Source organism: Nerophis ophidion, linkage group LG22, assembly GCF_033978795.1.
Source record: "Nerophis ophidion isolate RoL-2023_Sa linkage group LG22, RoL_Noph_v1.0, whole genome shotgun sequence".
In the NCBI taxonomy this organism is placed as follows: Eukaryota; Metazoa; Chordata; class Actinopteri; order Syngnathiformes; family Syngnathidae; genus Nerophis; species Nerophis ophidion.
Window position 1 is genome coordinate 3,989,449 of NC_084632.1, and position 18,488 is coordinate 4,007,936.

An 18,488-nucleotide genomic window follows, 5' to 3' on the forward strand; every position below is an offset into this window, starting at 1 on the left:
AATGTTCCCCTTTAAACCATTCCATCATTTAATTCCACACACTGATAGGTTTTAAGTGTTGTACAAATGTTTTAAATTAAGGTTATATTTCTCCACTTTTGTTGAGAAGAATTGTTGTACATTCTTGGCTAGCAGGTCATAGTTTGTATAATTTTAGCTGTTTGCAAATGCACCAACTCGTTGAATTTCAATATGTGTGATTCAATAAAGTGTTTGTATTTTCTCTATATCCAACATTATATCCTAAAATAACTGATATTTTTTCTAACATAGTTAGTGTATGAAGCGCACATTTGTAGTTATTTCCCATACTTCTGCACAGTAACTCAGATATGTAACACTAGAGAGCAGTACAGAATATGAAGTGATTTTTTTTAATCCAGAATGTTTTGCTTTATTCATTGACACGTCTTGCTACTTCATGCTTATTTTTTTTACACGAGATTTCCAGTTCATGTTATCATCTATTATACCCAGAAATGTGTTTTCTTTTACCCTTTCAATGTCTACTCCGTCTATTTGTTTTTGACTTTCCCTTCTACTGTTACCAAATAACATTATTTCATTTTTACTGAGATTCAAAGATGTCTGTTTTTGTCAAACCATCTGTTTACTTTGTTCATTTCTTCTGTTATTTGTGTTAGCTTCTGTGTGTTCTCTTCTGAACAAAACGCAGTTGTATCATCTGCATTTAATTCTAACTTTAAGTCCTTTCTTACTTTACAAATGTTTATATAGAGATTGAACAATTTTGGTCCAAGTATTGATCCCTGTGACCTTGGAAAACATCAAATCAAGCTTTTCCATGTTCTCTCCTACTGACAACTACACAATCATCAGGGAGTGCTTCATGAATACAAAACAGTGGAGCAGCTTAAGCCACATAAGTGGCACAAAAATGTGCTTATCTTTGTGTAAGATCGCCAAGACGTCAGTTGAGCCAGCATCTAAGGATCAACTTAGCCTGGTCTCCTTTTTCTTTGGCATTATGTCACATTAATCATCTGGTTCACACTCTGATCAGCAAAATAACTGCAAAAGCTTCCAGAGCTTTTAATTGGCTTCTTAATGTTAACTAAGGCTGCAACAATAACATTTGTCACCGACTATTATTGTGGAAAATAGTCGTGACGTCATCACTCGTGTTTTTATGGGCTAAAGTGCTTCTCTCGCAGAAACATGGCCAGTGATAACATGTAATGTGTGAGGATATTTCCTCTTATTCTTCTTAAAAACATGAACACCTTGCTCATTATGCACAGCAGACCTTGTTTTTACGGCAGTACATCTGTGATACGTCCGCATTTAAAGCGGAGACGTGATGTCGGACGTCTAACTTCCACCTTGATACCGTAAGTAGTTAGAGACAAAGTTGTGTGAAAAATAGATTTTACTATCATTTTAGCCAAAGTCAGCCAGCTAAAGTTTGTCTCCATCAATTCAAGTACGTTTGAAAGGAGCGTCTATTTGCAATGTTGTAAAAACAAAAGCAGAATAACAAAGGCGGACACCAATGCAGAGGCATCATAAGATTTAACATACAATCTATTAAGTAGTCAACATTTGAAGAATGATTCAAAAATATAATTCAAAATGTGTGCAGCTTTTTTAACATCACAAAACATTTATTTTCTTTTTGAGGAAGTTAAATTTTGTTTTATTTGCTTTCATTGCTGCTATTTTAACTGTTGTTTTTTTAAAATACATAAACATAGTTAATTGTTTTTGCCTTCACCTTTTAAAATGGACAAAATGTCATACCCTATTTTTCAGACTATAGGTCACACCTGCCGAAAATGCATAATAAAGAAGGAAAAAAACATATATACGTCGCATTGGAGAATAAGTCTCATTTTTGGGGGAAATTTATTTGATAAAACCCAACACCAAAAATAGACATTTGAAAGGCAATTTAAAATAAATAAAGAATAGTGAACAACAGGCTGAATAAGTGTACTAATACAAACTGATCAAATCTGGACAGCATAATCAAAGTTAACATAAAATAGAAGGTAAAATAAAATAAAAAGTTAAATTTGAACATAACTAGAAGATAAATAATCACTAAACATAAGGTAATGAAGTTTATGGCAGCCAGAACTATTTTCCCTAAATTACAAATTGAGACTATAAAGCAGGGGTAGGGAACCTATGGCTCTAGAGCCAGATGTGGCTCTTTGGATTGATGCATCTGGCTCTCAGATTAATCTTAACTGACATTGCTTAACACTATAAGAAATTATTATTTCCACTGGTAATCAGAGTTAAAAATAAAATTCAAAATATAAAACATTCCCCTGCATTTTAATCCATCCACCCGTTTTTGACCGGATCTGTTCATGAAGTCGCATTAATGGTAAGAAGTATTTTATTTATTATTGGTTAGCTTAAGAATAACAATGTTTTTAAAAATAATACAAGACTTATTATACTCAAAAAATGTTGGTGTTACTTAAAAATACACACTTTTTGTTGTTCTCAGTGTTAAAAAATATTATATGGCTCTCACGGAAATACATTTTAAAATATTTGGATTTCATGGCTCTCTCAGCCAAAAAGGTTCCCGACCCCTGCTATAAAGTCTGTTTTATCCGATTAATCAAACAACTACAATTATCGATAGATTACTCCATTAGTTTAATATTCGATAGCTGAAGCAAATGTTAAAAAAATAGATATACAACTAGAAAGCACAGCTCACTGTTAAATGTTACATTAAAACTAGGGGTGGTCAAATTAATGCGTTAATTACGAGTTAACTCATCAATTTATTAACGCCGACAATTATTTTATCGCACATCTGCGTATGTTATTTACATGCTTTTATTTTGTTAATGCCTTTTCTTATAAAGATGGCGGCGCCCGGACGGGCTCTGGTGTGGAGGAGCTCTTGGTAAAGATGGAACATTTGGCAAAAATACCGGACAATTTTGCCAATGTCATGGCTGGCTTACAGCGTGGTCACTCCGGGATCACTTACGACCGCCAGACAATTCTGAATGTGGATAGACAGGCCGTTTTGGACTGAATGAGGCGTGCTTGCTAGACCGGCTAGCTAGCATGGGAATACTTTGCCGGCTACATCCAGCGGCCTGTGAAGCAGCGGAGTATATGTGTTGTCTGTCTATTTATGAATAATGCAGACCAGGAGTGTTGGCTGACTTCTTAACGTTTGCTTTCAGAGCGTGCATATCACAACATACAAGATGCCGTCATGGCGACACAACCTATACATGCTCCTCACTCCTGTTGCATGCTGGGTAGGGTAGTTCTTTTTTCCCCTGGCTCATAACATCACAATATAGTACCATGTATATGATGCCTTCAGTTTATCAAAGCACCAAGCAAACAATCGGAAAATTCCCATTATATCAATTCCTAGATATGGTCATAATTATTTTAAGTGCACTACGCAGAATAAACACAACATTATTAATATTGCTACCACGGACAATTTGATCAAAAATTCCCTAAAACAGCCCACTACCTATAATATAGGTTTTTTAAACATAAAAAAAAAAAATGTTTCTGCTGTTACCTCAGAAATTGCCTGTTCGGATGTTATGATTGTGGCTCAGAGATTTGTATGTAGATTATATTTATTTTCCATAACAAACAGAATAACTTAAATACCCTGGCAGTGGCAATAAGCTTAAATGTTTTTATTTACATTTTTGGAGTTGATTTTCATCAAATATGCTATTTAACTGCTACTGTTTAACAAGGACTGATTTAAATTGTGTTTGCACAACAAATGTTTTGGCGCTTTTGTTCATGTGGGAGAATATTCCAATAAAGGTGCACTACACACTACTTTTGAATTCATTATTGGGCTTTGTGTATACAATGTAGTTAATCGCGATTAATCAGAGAAAAAGTGTGATTAACTTTGATTAAAATTTTTAATCGTTGCCCAGCCCTAATTAAAACACATTTTAATCCTAATAATAAACAAATACAATTTTATTACCACTACTGAAAATTAGGATTGTTGAGAACTGCTATGGATTTCCAGGCACTGGCAATTGGTGCACTGATTGTGTTTTAGGGTTACCACTGTCATACACAAACCTTTGGCTTCTTGGTAGGAACCAGGTCCTTCACAGTTTTGGCCTGCACCTCCACCTCTTTAAATGCATATTTGGCATCAAAGAACTTGGCATCTATTTTGTCAGGTGCCAGGAAACCTGAGGATTTGACAAAAAAATAACAATAAGTTTAAAAATGAAACGGCCATGCATCCAAAAGCGCAAAGTGTCACAGACCTTGGCAAACCACAAATATCTCAGCGGACTCGTTCCTCGACGCCTGGGGCTTGGTGGCCTGCACCTTCTTGAAGAACTGCTGGAAGATCCAGAGCAGCGGCTGGTAGTCCTTAGAGCGGAAGACCTTGGTGACGAAGGTGCCCCCTTTGCTCAAGAAGTCACAGGCCAGCTTCAAGGCCATGAGGGTCAGGTTAGCTGGGAGGGAGAGGAAGAACTCAGAGGAATTAGACTGATGGCTGATGCACCCTGGGAAAATAACTCAACAGTTTGTCCCTCCTAATGTTGACAAAATAATAGGTGTTTAAATGACACAATATGTTACTGCAGTGGTTCTCAAATGGGGGTACTTGAAGGTATGCCAAGGGGTACGTGAGATTTAAAAAAATATTGTAAAAATAGCAACAATTGAAAACTCCTTTATAAATATATTCTTTGAACAATACTTCAACAAAATATGGATGTAAGTTCATAAATTGTAAAAAGAAATGCAACAATGCAATATTCAGTGTTGACAGCTTGATTTTTTGTGGACATGTTCCATAAATATTGATGTTAAAGATTTCTTTTTTTTTTGTGAAGAAATGTTTAGAATGAAGTTGATGAATTCAGTTGGATCTCTATTACAATCCCCAAAGAGGGCACTTTAAGTTGATGATTACTTCTATGTGGAGAAATCTGCATTTATAATTGAATCACTTGTTTATTTTTCGACAAGTTTTTTGTTATTTTTATATCTTTCTTTCCAAATAGTTCAAGAAAGACCACTACAAATTAACAATATTTTGCACTGTTATACAATCTAATAAATCAGAAACTGATGACATAGTGCTGTATTTTACTTCTTTATCTCTTTTTTTCAACCAAAAATGCTTTGCTCTGATTAGAGGGTACTCTTGAATTTAAAAAAATCTCACAGGGGGTACATCACTGAAAAAAGGTTGAGAACCACTGTGTTACTGCATACGTCAGCAGACTAATTAGGAGTCTGTTTGTTTACTTACTACTAAAAGACAAGTTGTCTTATATGTTCACTATTTTATTTAAAGGGGAACATTATCAGCAGACCTATGTAAGCGTCAATATATACCTTGATGGTGCAGAAAAAAGACCATCTATTTTTTTAACCGATTTCCGAACTCTAAATGGGTGAATTTTGGCGAATTAAACTTCTTTTTGTTAATCGCGCTGGAGGCGATGATGTCAGAATGTGACGTCGCCAGGGTAACACACCCACCATTTTCATTTTCAACACATTACAAACACCGGGTCTCAGCTCTGTTATTTTCCGTTTTTTTACTATTTTTTGGAACCTTGGAGACATCATGCCTCGACGGTGTGTTGTCGGAGGGTGTAACAACACTAACAGGGAGGGATTCAAGTTGCACCACTGGCCCCAAGATGCCAAAGTGTCTGCCACCAGACCCCCATTGAATGTGCCAGAGTGTCTCCACATTTGATCGGCGATGCTAAGGCAGACATGGCACAGAGATGTATGGATAACCTGCAGATGCATTTGCAACGATAGTCAACGAAATTACAAAGGTGAGTTTTGTTGATGTTGACTGCCAGCTAATCAATGCTAACATGCTACGCTAATCGATGCTAACATGCTATTTACCGGCGGTGCTAAAGCAGACATGGCACAGAGATGTATGGATAACCTGTAGATGCATTTGCAACTATATTACGTTTCCTTCCACCCACATTTAAAGCGAAAAAAAACACTTACCAATCGACGGATTTAATTTGCTCCTGTGTCAAAAGATGCGAAAGTCCTGATCGTTTGGTCCGCACATTTTACCGGCGATGCTAACGCAGCTATTCGGCCATGCTATGACTATGAATTCGCTCAATAGCTTCAGTTTCTTCTTCAATATTTTCATACTCCCAACCATCTGTTTCAATACATGCGTAATCTGTTGAATCGCTTAAGTCGCTGAAATCCGAGTTTGAATCCGAGCTAATGTCACTATATCTTGCTGTGGTATTCCCATTGTTTGTTTACATTGGCAGCACTGTGTGACGTCACAGGGAAATGGCCAGTGTCTTCGCAGAGAGCCGAAAATAAGGCACTTTAAAGCTTTATTTAGGGATATTCCGAGACCGGTAAAATTTTGAAAGAACTTCAAAAAATACAACAAGCCACTGGGAACTGATTTTTATTGTTTTTAACCCTTTTGAAATTGTGATAATGTTCCCCTTTAAGGACTAAATTGCAATAATAAAAATATGTTTAATGTACCCAAAGATTTTTGGTTAAAATAAAGACTGACATTTTGTGTGCTCCCCTTTATTTAGAAAAGTATCAAAATACATTTTGGTACCGGTACCAAAACATTGGTACGTGGACAACCCTAGTATACAGAAATAAATTGGTTGCTGAAATGTAGTGTTGTTGGGGGTGTAACGGTACACAAAGATGTCGGTTCGGTACGTACCTCGTTTTAGAGGTCACGGTTCGGTGCATTTTCGGTACAGTAAGAAAACAACAAAATATAATTTTTTTTGTTATTTATATACCAAATTTGCAAAATCTTCCACCAAAAATATTTTTCTTAGTGTAATATTTGATGTGACGTAATGGGAACCTTGGATAGGTCAATAATTCATAATAACATTGACTTTGATTCAATATTATGTTTTAAACAATGTTTGAAAGAAAAAAAAAAAACAGCTTTGTTTTATTAGTCAACATTGCAACTTTATCTAAATTACATTTAACTTTTAAGCTTTTTTATTTCACATTTGTTATGTTTTTGTTTATTTTAATAGTATTTTTAGAATGTGCCGTGGGCCTTTAAAACATTAGCTTTGTGCCGCAATTGGCCTCCGGGGCACACTTTTGATACCCCTGCTATAGATAATAAAAAATAAAATCTGATAAATCTATGGTTCAAAAGCAGAGCCTGGCGACGCATGCACGTTTATCATAACTCTCTCGCTGTCTCTGCCCCTCCCTCACGAATGCTGCTGCGTGCACAATTTGTTTTGTTTTTAACGCCCTCTTAACCCCAAATATACATTGAAAATACACGCAACCCTAACTTAAAATGCCGGACACTTGAAGCATTTAAGAAACTCCACCCGGACAGCCCTGCAAAAGAGGACATCTCCAGTGAAAAGAGGAGTTATGGTCAGTCTATTGTAGCCCGGTCGCTGCTAGCATGCCGTGTGTTGTGCCTCGGTGTGCATTGTTTACACAACGTGCGGTGCGCTACTTAAAATGTCCGTGTGGAAACTGATTCGGTACAACTCCGAACCGAATTGAAACCCCTGTACTGAAACAGTTCAATACAAATGCACGTACCGTTACACCCCTAAGTGTTGTAGTGTTCAGTACCTTGAGAGAAGGCGTCATGTAGCCAGTTGGCTCCTACATTTGGAGCTCCGTCGTTTAACACGACATCAACCTTCCACGTCTGCAGCTCCTTTTTGAGGGCCTGGCGTGGGGATCAAAAAAGAATGCCATTGAACGCACCATTTAAAGAGGACTCACGCATGTAAACGGGCACAAAAGGGCTCATGTCAGCATACATAATTGAAAGATCTGATACAGGAAGAAAGCGTCAATTTTATTCATCCATAAATAATTGAAACAGGAAATGACGTGCCGGAAAAGAAACTTAAAAGTTGTGTTTTGCTACACAACAGCTCAGCTTCAATACGTGGACATAAAGTTGTACAGTTGTGATCAAAATTATTCAACCCCCACACAATTTTGGTGTTTTAGCAAGTCGGACATTTATTCCGTATTTTGTTTATAGTCATATCAAATAAAGATGTGTCAAATAGACAAATGCAACTTAAATTGTAACACTGTATTTTGTAACATACCAAACAGTGTCATTTCTCTTAATATCTCATTGACAAAATGATTCAACCCCTTGAAGATCAGAACTCTTAAGAACAGAATTTGAATAAGGTCTTTTCAATCAGGTGTTGAAAACACCTGTAGATGTGATTAGAACCATAACGAGCAACAATTAAACTGATTGAAAAAGACTGTGACGCTCAGCTTCTTGTAGATGGTCAATGGTGTATTTGCAACATGGTGAAGTCCAGGGAGTGGTCAAAGAAGTCAAGAGAGGAGGTCATTCCTCTTTATAAGAAAGGATATGGATATAAGAAAATAGCAAAGACATTACACATTCCAAGAGACACAGTTGGGAGCATAATTCACAAGTTTAAAGCTAAAGGCACAGTGGAAACACTACCTGGGCGTGGTAGAAAGAGGATGCTGTGTGCAACTGCTGTCCGGTATTTGAAGCGTACAGTGGTGAAAAACCCCTGGGTAACAGCTAAGGAACTACAACAGGACATTGCAGAGGGGGGAACGCAGGTTTTGTCCCAGACAATGCGGCGCGCACTACGAGATGAAGGCCTCCATGCCAGAACTCCCACGCACACCCCACTTCTGACTACCAGGCACATGAAAAATAGACCCCAGTATGCCAAAAATCCTCTGGACAAACCCCAAAGGTTTTGGGAAACTGTTCTATGGAGTGATGAGACAAAACTGGAACTCTTTGGGCCTATGAATCAACGTTATGTCTGGAGGAGAAAAAATGAAGCTTACAAAGAGAAGAACACCTTGCCTACTGTTAAGCATGGTGGGGGGTCAATCATGCTCTGGGGCTGTTTCTCTGCCTCAGGTACCGGGAATCTCCAGAGCGTTCAAGGCATTATGAATTCTATTTCCTAGCAGGATATATTAGCTGCAAATGTCATGAAGTCAGTGACGAAGCTGAGGCTTGGGAGACGTTGGACCTTCCAACAGGACAAGGATCCCAAGCATACCTCCAAATCAACATCAGAGTGGTTGCAGAAGAAGGGCTGGAAGACTCTGGAGTGGCCTTCACAGTGGCCAGACCTAAATCCTCTAGAAAAGCTGTGGTGGGACTTGAAGAAGGCAGTTGCAGCACACAAGCCCAAGAATATCAATGAACTGGAGGCCTTTGTCCAAAAGGAATGGGCTAAAATACTGTAGATGCTTGCAAGAAGATTGTGTCCGCTTATGTATCACCTTTGAAGGATGTCATTACTGCCAAAGGGTGTTCTACTAAGTACTAAAGATGCATGGAACTAGGGGGTTGAATCATTTTGACAATGAGGTATTAAGAAAAATTTCCTTTTTTGGTATTTTGTAAAATACAGTGTTACAATTTAAGTTGCATTTGTCTCTTTGTTTATATGACTATAAACAAAATACGGAATAAATGTCCAACTTGCTAAAACACCAAAATTGTGTGGGGGTTGAATACTTTTGATCACAACTGTACCTCTGAATTTGTCTTACCAAAATGTGACTAATACAGCAAAACCTCCATTTATGAACCCCTTTATTTGCAAACATTTGGATCGCACCAAACACGTCACTGAGTTTAATTAATTCATTCATTCATTGTGTCCCACAGCAAATTTTCAATTGTGATTAAACACAAACTTCTCTGGAAAAAGATGCCAAAGCAGACATATTTCAGTGGCATCCATTCCAAGAGCACACACACACACACGACCCCTCCCCTCACACACCACTTCTCGCCTCTTGTGAGCTGCTCCTTTGCTGATGCTAATGTACAGTATTGTAAGTGGGTTTTAATTTCTAAATGTTTATTATTGCAGCAATATGGTTGTAAAAGTTAAGGATTCATGTGATTTCTGATCGTTTGTGAGGGCACTAAAGGGACTTGGCAGAGTGTTTTAGCTTGTTAATAAAGATACGGATTATTCAACACCTCCTTGTGGTGTCCACATATGCGGTCCTCTCCGAGGTTTCTCATAGTCATTGTCACCGAAGTCCCACTGGGGTGAGTTTTTCCTTGCCCTTATGTGGGCTCTGTACCATGGATGTTGTTGTGGCTTGTGCAGCCCTTTGAGACACTTGTGATTTAAGGCTATATAAATAAATGTTGATTGATTGATTGATTATTGACTTGTTGGGAGTGCTAATCAGGCATGTTTGGTCAGTACACGACTGCAAGATAATCCATGCTAAAATTCTATTTAGGTTAGGATCATTATACCTCGTTTGCAAGTATATACAAGCTCATTTCATTTCCTTTACTTATGTCCTCAGTGTATTTAATTGATATCTGCATGTCTCATGACACATTACCTATATGTAGAATTGGCTGCATTTCTGATAGTTGCTTGTGTGCCATGTTGTTCCAGACCACAGCAAACGTTACCCAGCATGCAAAGATTGTAATAAATCCATCAGAACAGCAGCCTGATGTTTCCTTTAACTTGGACACACACATCTATACCTTTGGCCATTTTAAGCCAGTCCTTTCCAGGAGTTATCTCACCCTCTGTTTTACTAATGTTTACAATGTACGATACCGTATCGACTCCATCATCTCGGGAGAATTCTGACAAGGCAGCAGAGACTTACCTGTTTGCATTTTTCTGTTGTGATGTCTTCTTGGAGGGTCACTACATTAGGGATAGGCTTGATGGGCACCAGGTCCACACCTAAAAGGAGATTGCACTTGAAATTACAATTGACACACCAAGGTTGGAATTATAATACAATTGTACAATGTCCTTTATTTCTTTTACAGAGAAGAGCAGTTCGTATTATTTTTAAAGTAGGATACAGAGGCCTCACAAATACACTCTGTATTAGGTCAGGATTATTAAAATTAAAAGACATTTAAGATTTTCATACTCTATTAGTGATGTTCAACGCTAGAAATAAAGGACTTACAAAAGTTATTCGTGTTCACGTCTGAAGATTAAAACCACAGAAGGCCGTATGACTTTAAACATTCAGAAGTGTGAACAAATTTGAAACAAATGTGCTCATCTGTTGTTGGTGTGAAAGCATGGAATTCTCTTAAAAAAAAAAAAACACTTAAAAAGTTGCAATAAATTTTTTTTAATATGAAAAGAGTTACAGAAAAAGACAACTGGCATTTTAGCAAACTGATTTTTGATTTTGACTGGACGTGTCATTGTGAAAATGCTTTAACAAAAATTCAAAAGTATGTTGGAGTCCAGGTGTTGGTGGAGGGAAGAGTGATAAAGTCATAAAAAATCATTTATGTTAAAATAGGGGACCGATATAAAATTATTATTATTCTATCTGCTCTTTTCTGATCATGGAAATGTATAAGAAACAAAAAAACAGTGAAAGTGTGAACTGTATAGCTCAGTTGGTAGAATGGCCGGGCCACCAACTTGAGGGTTCCAGGTTCGATCCCCGCTTTCGCCATCCTAGTCACTACCGTTGTGTCCTTGGGCAGAACACTTTGCCCACCTGCTCCCAGTGCCACCCACACTGCTTTAAATCTAACTTAGATATTGGGTTTCACTATGTAAAATTGCTGAGTCACTACAGAAAAGCGCTATATAAATATAAATTACTTCACTATGTTGCATGTATAAATGCATTTTCATGAAAGGAATAACAAGAAATGATGATGATTGTTTAAAACGGTGTTGTTCAATCTTTCTTGAGCCAAAGTGCATTTTTTTCATTGAAAAATTGCAGAGGCACACCAGCAGCAGAAATCATTAAAAAACGAAACTAAGTTGACAATAAAAAGTCGTTGCAATTGTTGGATATGACTCTAAAGCATAAGCAAGCATGCATCACTATAGCTTTTGTCTCAAAGTAGGTGTACTGTCACATCACGCCCTGACTTATTTGGACTTGTTTGCTGTTTTCCCGTGTGTAGTCTTTTAGGTCTTGTCTTGTGCTCCTTTTTTGGTGGCTTTTCCTGTGGCAGTTTCATGTCTTGCTTTGAGCGCTATCCTGCTTTGTTTTAGCAATCAGCACTATTTAAGTTGTTGCTATCTTTTTTTGTGTGGACATTGTTGTCATGTCATGTACGGATGTACTTTGTGGACGCCGCCTCTGCTCCACACGCTGTAGGTTTTTGCTGTCTTCCAGCATTCTGTTTTTGCTTACTTTGTAGCCAGTTCAGTTTTAGTGTTCTACATAGCCATCCCTAAGCTTAAATGCCTTTTCTTAGGGGCACCCACCTTTTTTTTTATTTTTGGTTTAAGCATTAGACACCTTTTTACCTGCACTCTGCCTCCCGCTGTCGCCTGCATATTGTGATCAAGACAAACCATCGTCGTTTCACACGACGTGTTCCCGACATCTACAAAGCAATTAACTACCGACTTCCACCTACTGGTATGGTATAACATGGTTACTCTGCCAAGCTCTAGAGCAGGGGTCACCAACGCGGTCGCCCATAAGGACCTGATGAGTCGCCCGCTGGCCTGTTCTAAAAATAGCTCAAATAGCAGCACTTACCAGTGGGCTGCCTCTATTTTTTAAATTTAATTTATTTACTAGCAAGCTGGTCTCGCTTTGCTCGACATTTTTAGTTCTAATTGAGACCAAACTCAAAAATAATTTGAAAATCCAAGAAAATATTTTAAAGACTTGGTCATCAATTGTTTAAATAAATCCTTTTTACAACCTTAAAAACAATTATAGGATTTTTTAACACATATACCTTTTTACCTTTTAAATTCCTTCCTCTTCTTTACTGACAATTTAAATCAATGTTCAAGTAATTTTTATTTTTTTATTGTAAAGAATAATAAATACATTTTAATTTAATTCTTCATTTTAGCTTCAGTTTTTTCGATGAAGAATATTTGTGAAATATTTCCTCAAACTTATGATTAAAATTCCCAAAAATTATTCTGGCAAATGTAGAAAATTTTTAGAATCAAATTTAAATCTTATTTCTAAATATTTCGAATTATTCTAAAATGTTTGTTCTGGAAAATCTAGAAGAAATAATGATTTGTCTTTGACAGAAATATAGCTTGGTCCAATTTGTTATATATTCTAACAAAGTGCAGATTGGATTTTAACCTATTTAAAACAAGTCATCAAAAATATATATTTATTGCGAGAAATCATTAAGAGGATCAGTGTTTCCACAAAGATAAATATCATTAATTATTAATAATAACAGAGTTAAAGGTAAATTAAGCAAATTGGCTTTTTCCTGGCAATTTATTTAAGTGTGTATCAAACTGGTAGCTCTTCGCATTAATCAGTACCCAAGAAGTAGATCATGGTTTCAAAAAGGTTGGTGACCCCTGCTCTAGACAATAGCACATTATTTGGAGATTATAATTACTGGTTTGCAAAAAATATTTTTAACCCAAATAGGTGAAACTGCAGAATCTCCCATTGCACAGCAGACTGTATCCCAGCACAGTGGTTGAAAAACACTGGTTTAAAAGAGGGACTCACCTATAACCAGGCTTGAAACAGGCATAAATTTGGACGCCACTTGCAGCCTGTAAAGAGATAGATGTGACGTCATCACAATTATAACAATTTAACTCTGCTGACCATATTGTGAAATTCCAAAAAGAGGACACATATATGTGTGCCAAGGTGAAAATTTGCCAATGATACTTGATCTTGCTTTATAAATAACATATTTATTTAAATAAAGCATTTTTTCTCCTCGGAATGGAATTTAAAATGTTTCTATGAACGATAAAACCCTGAATATTGGCAAAATATGAAAGTCACACACCTCTCCATCCACATATTTTACAATTAAGCCAAATGCAACAAACGACGAAATATGCACGCGAAGGATAAAAAAATATCCACAATCTGATACATCTGATAAATCACACAACTTTAAGAACTTTCTTGTAAAAATCTCCTTCTGCATCTGTCCCTGACACCCACATTTCAGGCTCTGAAAACACTCAGTGGAAACGTTTCCGGGCTTCACGGTGGCAGAGGGGTTAGTGCGTCTGCCTCACAATACGAAGGTCCTGCAGTCCTGGGTTCAAATCCAGGTTCGGGATCTTTCTGTGTGGAGTTTGCATGTTCTCCCCGTGAATGCGTGGGTTCCCTCCGGGTACTCCGGCTTCCTCCCACCTCCAAAGACATGCACCTGGGGATAGGTTGATTGGCAACACTAAATGGTCCCTAGTGTGTGAATGTGAGTGTGAATGTTGTCTGTCTATCTGTGTTGGCCCTGTGATGAGGTGGCGACTTGTCCAGGGTGTACTCCGCCTTCCGCCCGATTGTAGCTGAGATAGGCGCCAGCGCCCCCCGCGACCCCAAAAGGGAATAAGCGGTAGAAAAATGGATGGATGGATGGAAATGTTTCCCACCCACACTGCTTGATGCCTCGTCTGAGCTGCTGTGACGTAGATTATCATAGTTACTAGTAGGGTTGTACGCTATACGGGTATTAGCATAGTACCATCCATCCATTATCTACCGCTTATTCCCTTTTGGGGTCGTGGGGGGTGCTGGCGCCTATCTCAGCTACAATCGGTCGGAAGGCGGTGTACACCCTGGACTAGTCGCCACCTCATCGCAGGGCCAACACAGATAGACAGACAACATTCACACATGCCAATCAACCTATCCCCAGGTGCATGTCTTTGGAAGTGGGAGGGGCCTATCCCCAGGTGCATGTCTTCGGAGGTGGGAGGAAGCCGGAGTACCCGGAGGGAACCCACGCATTCACGGGGAGAACATGCAAACTCCACACAAAAAGATCCAGAGCCTGGATTTGAACCCAGGACTGCAGGACCTCCGTATTGTGAGGCAGACGCACTAACCCCTCTGCCACCGTGAAGCCCCTAGTACCGCGATACTAATTAATCATATTCGGTACCATACCGCCTCTGAAACGTACCCTAAGATATTTTGTTAAAACAAAACCAACAATGCATTTTTTCCGGGTCACCTTTATTTAGAAAAGTATCGAAAAGTACCGAAATAATATTGGCATCGGGACAACACTATCCATCCATCTTCTTCCGCTTATCCGAGGTCGGGTTGCGGGGGCAACAGCCTAAGCAGGGAAACCCAGACTTCCCTCTCCCCAGCCACTTCGTCTAGATCTTCCCGGGGGATCCCGAGGCGTTCCCAGGCCAGCCGGGAGACATAGTCTTCCCAATGTGTCCTGGGTCTTCCCCGTGGCCTCCTACCGGTTGGACGTGCCCTAAACACCTCCCTAGGGAGGCGTTCGGGTGGCATCCTGACCAGATACCCGAACCACCTCATCTGGCTCCTCTCCATGTGGAGGAGCAGCGGCTTTACTTTGAGTTCCTCCCGGATGGCAGAGCTTCTCACCCTATCTCTAAGGGAGAGACCCAAACTCATTTGGGCCACTTGTACCCGTGATCTTATCCTTTCGGTCATGACCCAAAGCTCATGACCATAGGTGAGGATGGGAACGTAGATCGACCGGTAAATTGAGAGCTTTGCCTTCCAGCTCAGCTCCTTCTTCACCACAACGGATCGGTACAACGTCCACATTACTGAAGACGCCGCACCGATCCGCTTGTCGATCTCACGATCCACTCTTCCCTCACTCGTGAACAAGACTCCTAGGTACTTGAACTCCTCCACTTGGGGCAGGGTCTCCTCCCCAACCCGGGTTGGGGAATGACAACACTAGTCACTAAAATATCATGCAAAAGAGCAGATTCCAAACATTGAAATACTTTGTATAGTTAAAGACTTACGGTCATTAGAAACCATCATTGCACATCAAAATGGCGGCAAAAATTTCCATCTTAAAAGATCTAAAAAAAATTTGGGGGAATGTCCGGTGGGCCAGATTGAAAAGCCTAACAGGCCGCATGTGGCCCCCGGGCCTTAGTTTGCCCAGGTCTGGTCTAATTTAACCCCTTCTTAACCCTGAACGTACAAACCCTGTTTCCATATGAGTTGGGAAATTGTGTTAGATGTAAATATAAACAGAATACAATGATTTGCAAATCCTTTTCAACCCATATTCAGTTGAATATGCTACAAAGACAACATATTTGATGTTCAAACTGATAAACATTTTTTTTTTTTTTGCAAATAATCATTAACTTTAGAATTTGATGCCAGCAACACATGACAAAGAAGTTGGGAAAGGTGGCAATAAATACTGATAAAGTTGAGGGATGCTCATCAAACACTTATTTGGAACATCCCACAGGTGTGCAGGCTAATTGGGAACAGGTGGGTGCCATGATTGGGTATAAAAACAGCTTCCCAAAAAATGCTCAGTCTTTCACAAGAAAGGATGGGGCGAGGTACACCCCTTTGTCCACAACTGCGTGAGCAAATAGTCAAACAGTTTAAAAATTGCAAAAAATGTAGGGATTTCAACATCTACGCTCCATATCATCAAAAGGTTCAGAGAATCAGGAGAAATCACTCCACGTAAGCGGCATGGACAGAAACCAACATTGAATGACCGTGACCTTCCATCCCTCAGACGGCAATGTATCAAAAACCGACATCAATCTCTAAAGGATATCACCACTTGGGCTCAGGAACACTTCAGAAAACCACTGTCACTAAATACAGTTGGTCACTACATCTGCAAGTGCAAGTTAAAGCTCTACTATGTAACGTGAAAGCCATTTATCAACAACATCCAGAAACGCCGCCGGCTACTCAGGCGCGAGCTCATTTAAGATGGACTGATGCAAAGTGGAAAAGTGTTCTGTGGTCTGACGAGTCCATATTTCAAATTGTTTAAAAAAATATTTGCAATCATGTCATCCGGACCAAAAGAGAAGCGAACCATCCAGACTGTTATCGAAGCTAAGTTGAAAAGCCAGCATGTGTGATGGTATGGGGGTGCATTAGTGCCCAAGGCATGGGTAACTTACACATCTGTGAAGGCACCATTAATGTTGAAAGGTACATACAAGTTTTGGAACAACATATGCTGCCATCTAAGCGCCGTCTTTTTCATGGACGCCCCTGCTTATTTCAGCAAGACAATGCCAAACCACATTCAACACGTGTTACAACAGCGTGGCTTCGTAAAAAAAAGAGTGCGGGTACTTTCCTGGCCCGCCTGCAGTCCAGACCTGTCTCCCATGGAAAATGTGTGGCGCATTATGAAGCGTAAAATACGACAGCGGAGACCCCGGACTGTTGAACGACTGAAGCTCTACATAAAACAAGAATGGGAAAGAATTCCACTTTCAAAGCTTCAACAATTAGTTTGCTCAGTTCCCAAACGTTTATTGAGTGTTGTTAAAAGAAAAGGTGATGTAACACAGTAGTGAACATGCCTTTTCCCAACTACTTTGGCACGTGTTGCAGCCATGAAATTCTAAGTTAATTATTATTTGCTAAAAATAATAATAATGTTGGTCAGTTTGAACATCAAATATGTTGTCTTTGTAGCATATTCAATTGAATATGGGTTGAAAAGGATTTGCAAATCATTGTATTCTGTTTATATTTACATCTAACACAATTTCCCAACTCATATGGAAACGGGGTTTGTAGTTTAACTGACTTGGACAACTTCAGTTGACTTACCATCCCCCAGGTGCAGCACACAGATCCAACACAGCTCGAGCCTTCTGTAAAAACTGATATTTTCTGTTCAGTTGGATGAGTTTGAAAGAGGATCGGGATCTATAACCTGCAGGGGGAAAAAAACACAAGACATGAGGAATTAGCTTGTTAGCATGCGGCTAATGCTAATGTTGTGTTGATACCTGTTTCTTTGGCCAGGTGGTAGAATTTATCCCTTCTGGTCTTTCCGACTTTGAGCTTCTTCCCCATGTTTGTGGCGGTGGATTTACGGCGGACTTCGCCACAAATATGCTACACTTTGACGAGGATTCGCACTCACCGATTGAAACAACACGTGGGTAGAAATCCTGCGTGACGTCACTCGTCTTCTTCGCGGAGTGGTGGGCCACGTGGACGCTCGACAGCGCCTCTTGCTGGCCGCAAATAAAACTTTCATGGTCTTGTATACCCTTTACTTTATTTTAAATCACCACAACTTGGTGTAAAATGCGCAAAGCCGACTCACAACATGAAATAGTCGGCTAGGTTTAATGATTTACTAAAACAATTAGATAATGTGACGTAAAAATTACTTCACGTGATTTGTCTTCTTCGCTCACTGGCTGCAAAAAAAAACGTTCATCAAAACTACAACTATTTTGTCTTCCCTTTGTACACGTTTTTTTTACTTTGTTCTCAATAATCTTAAATTTGAGTAAACATCATACACCAAGTAACTATATACATCCATCCATTTATACCGCTTGTTAAAAATATTTGTAAAATAATGTGCACGAAATGACGTCACGTCTTCTTTGCTTGGTTAAGTTTGCCGCACGGGGGCTCAGCAGCGCCACTCGCTGGCTGAAAATAAAACCTTTCAGTACAATAGCAACAACTTTGTTTTATCTTCCCTAATACATTAATATTTTTACCACTTTGTCTTAATT

General features: G+C 39.0%; 1 protein-coding gene across 1 annotated transcript in view; it reads right to left on the reverse strand.

Annotated features, from left to right (window-relative positions):
* The window catches only part of ftsj3 (FtsJ RNA 2'-O-methyltransferase 3), a 51,330-nt gene extending 33,167 nt beyond the window's left edge, over positions 1-18,163 (reverse strand). Inside the window, exons 1-7 of the mRNA XM_061883051.1 lie at positions 17,742-18,163; positions 17,560-17,665; positions 13,495-13,541; positions 10,660-10,739; positions 7,606-7,705; positions 4,266-4,460; positions 4,072-4,187 (exon numbers count right to left, since the gene is read on the reverse strand). Of these exons, the coding sequence (XP_061739035.1) occupies positions 4,072-4,187; positions 4,266-4,460; positions 7,606-7,705; positions 10,660-10,739; positions 13,495-13,541; positions 17,560-17,665; positions 17,742-17,808 (711 nt within the window). The 5' untranslated portion in view covers positions 17,809-18,163. The remainder of the gene's footprint in view (positions 1-4,071; positions 4,188-4,265; positions 4,461-7,605; positions 7,706-10,659; positions 10,740-13,494; positions 13,542-17,559; positions 17,666-17,741) is intronic.
* Positions 18,164-18,488: the final 325 nt, after the last annotated feature.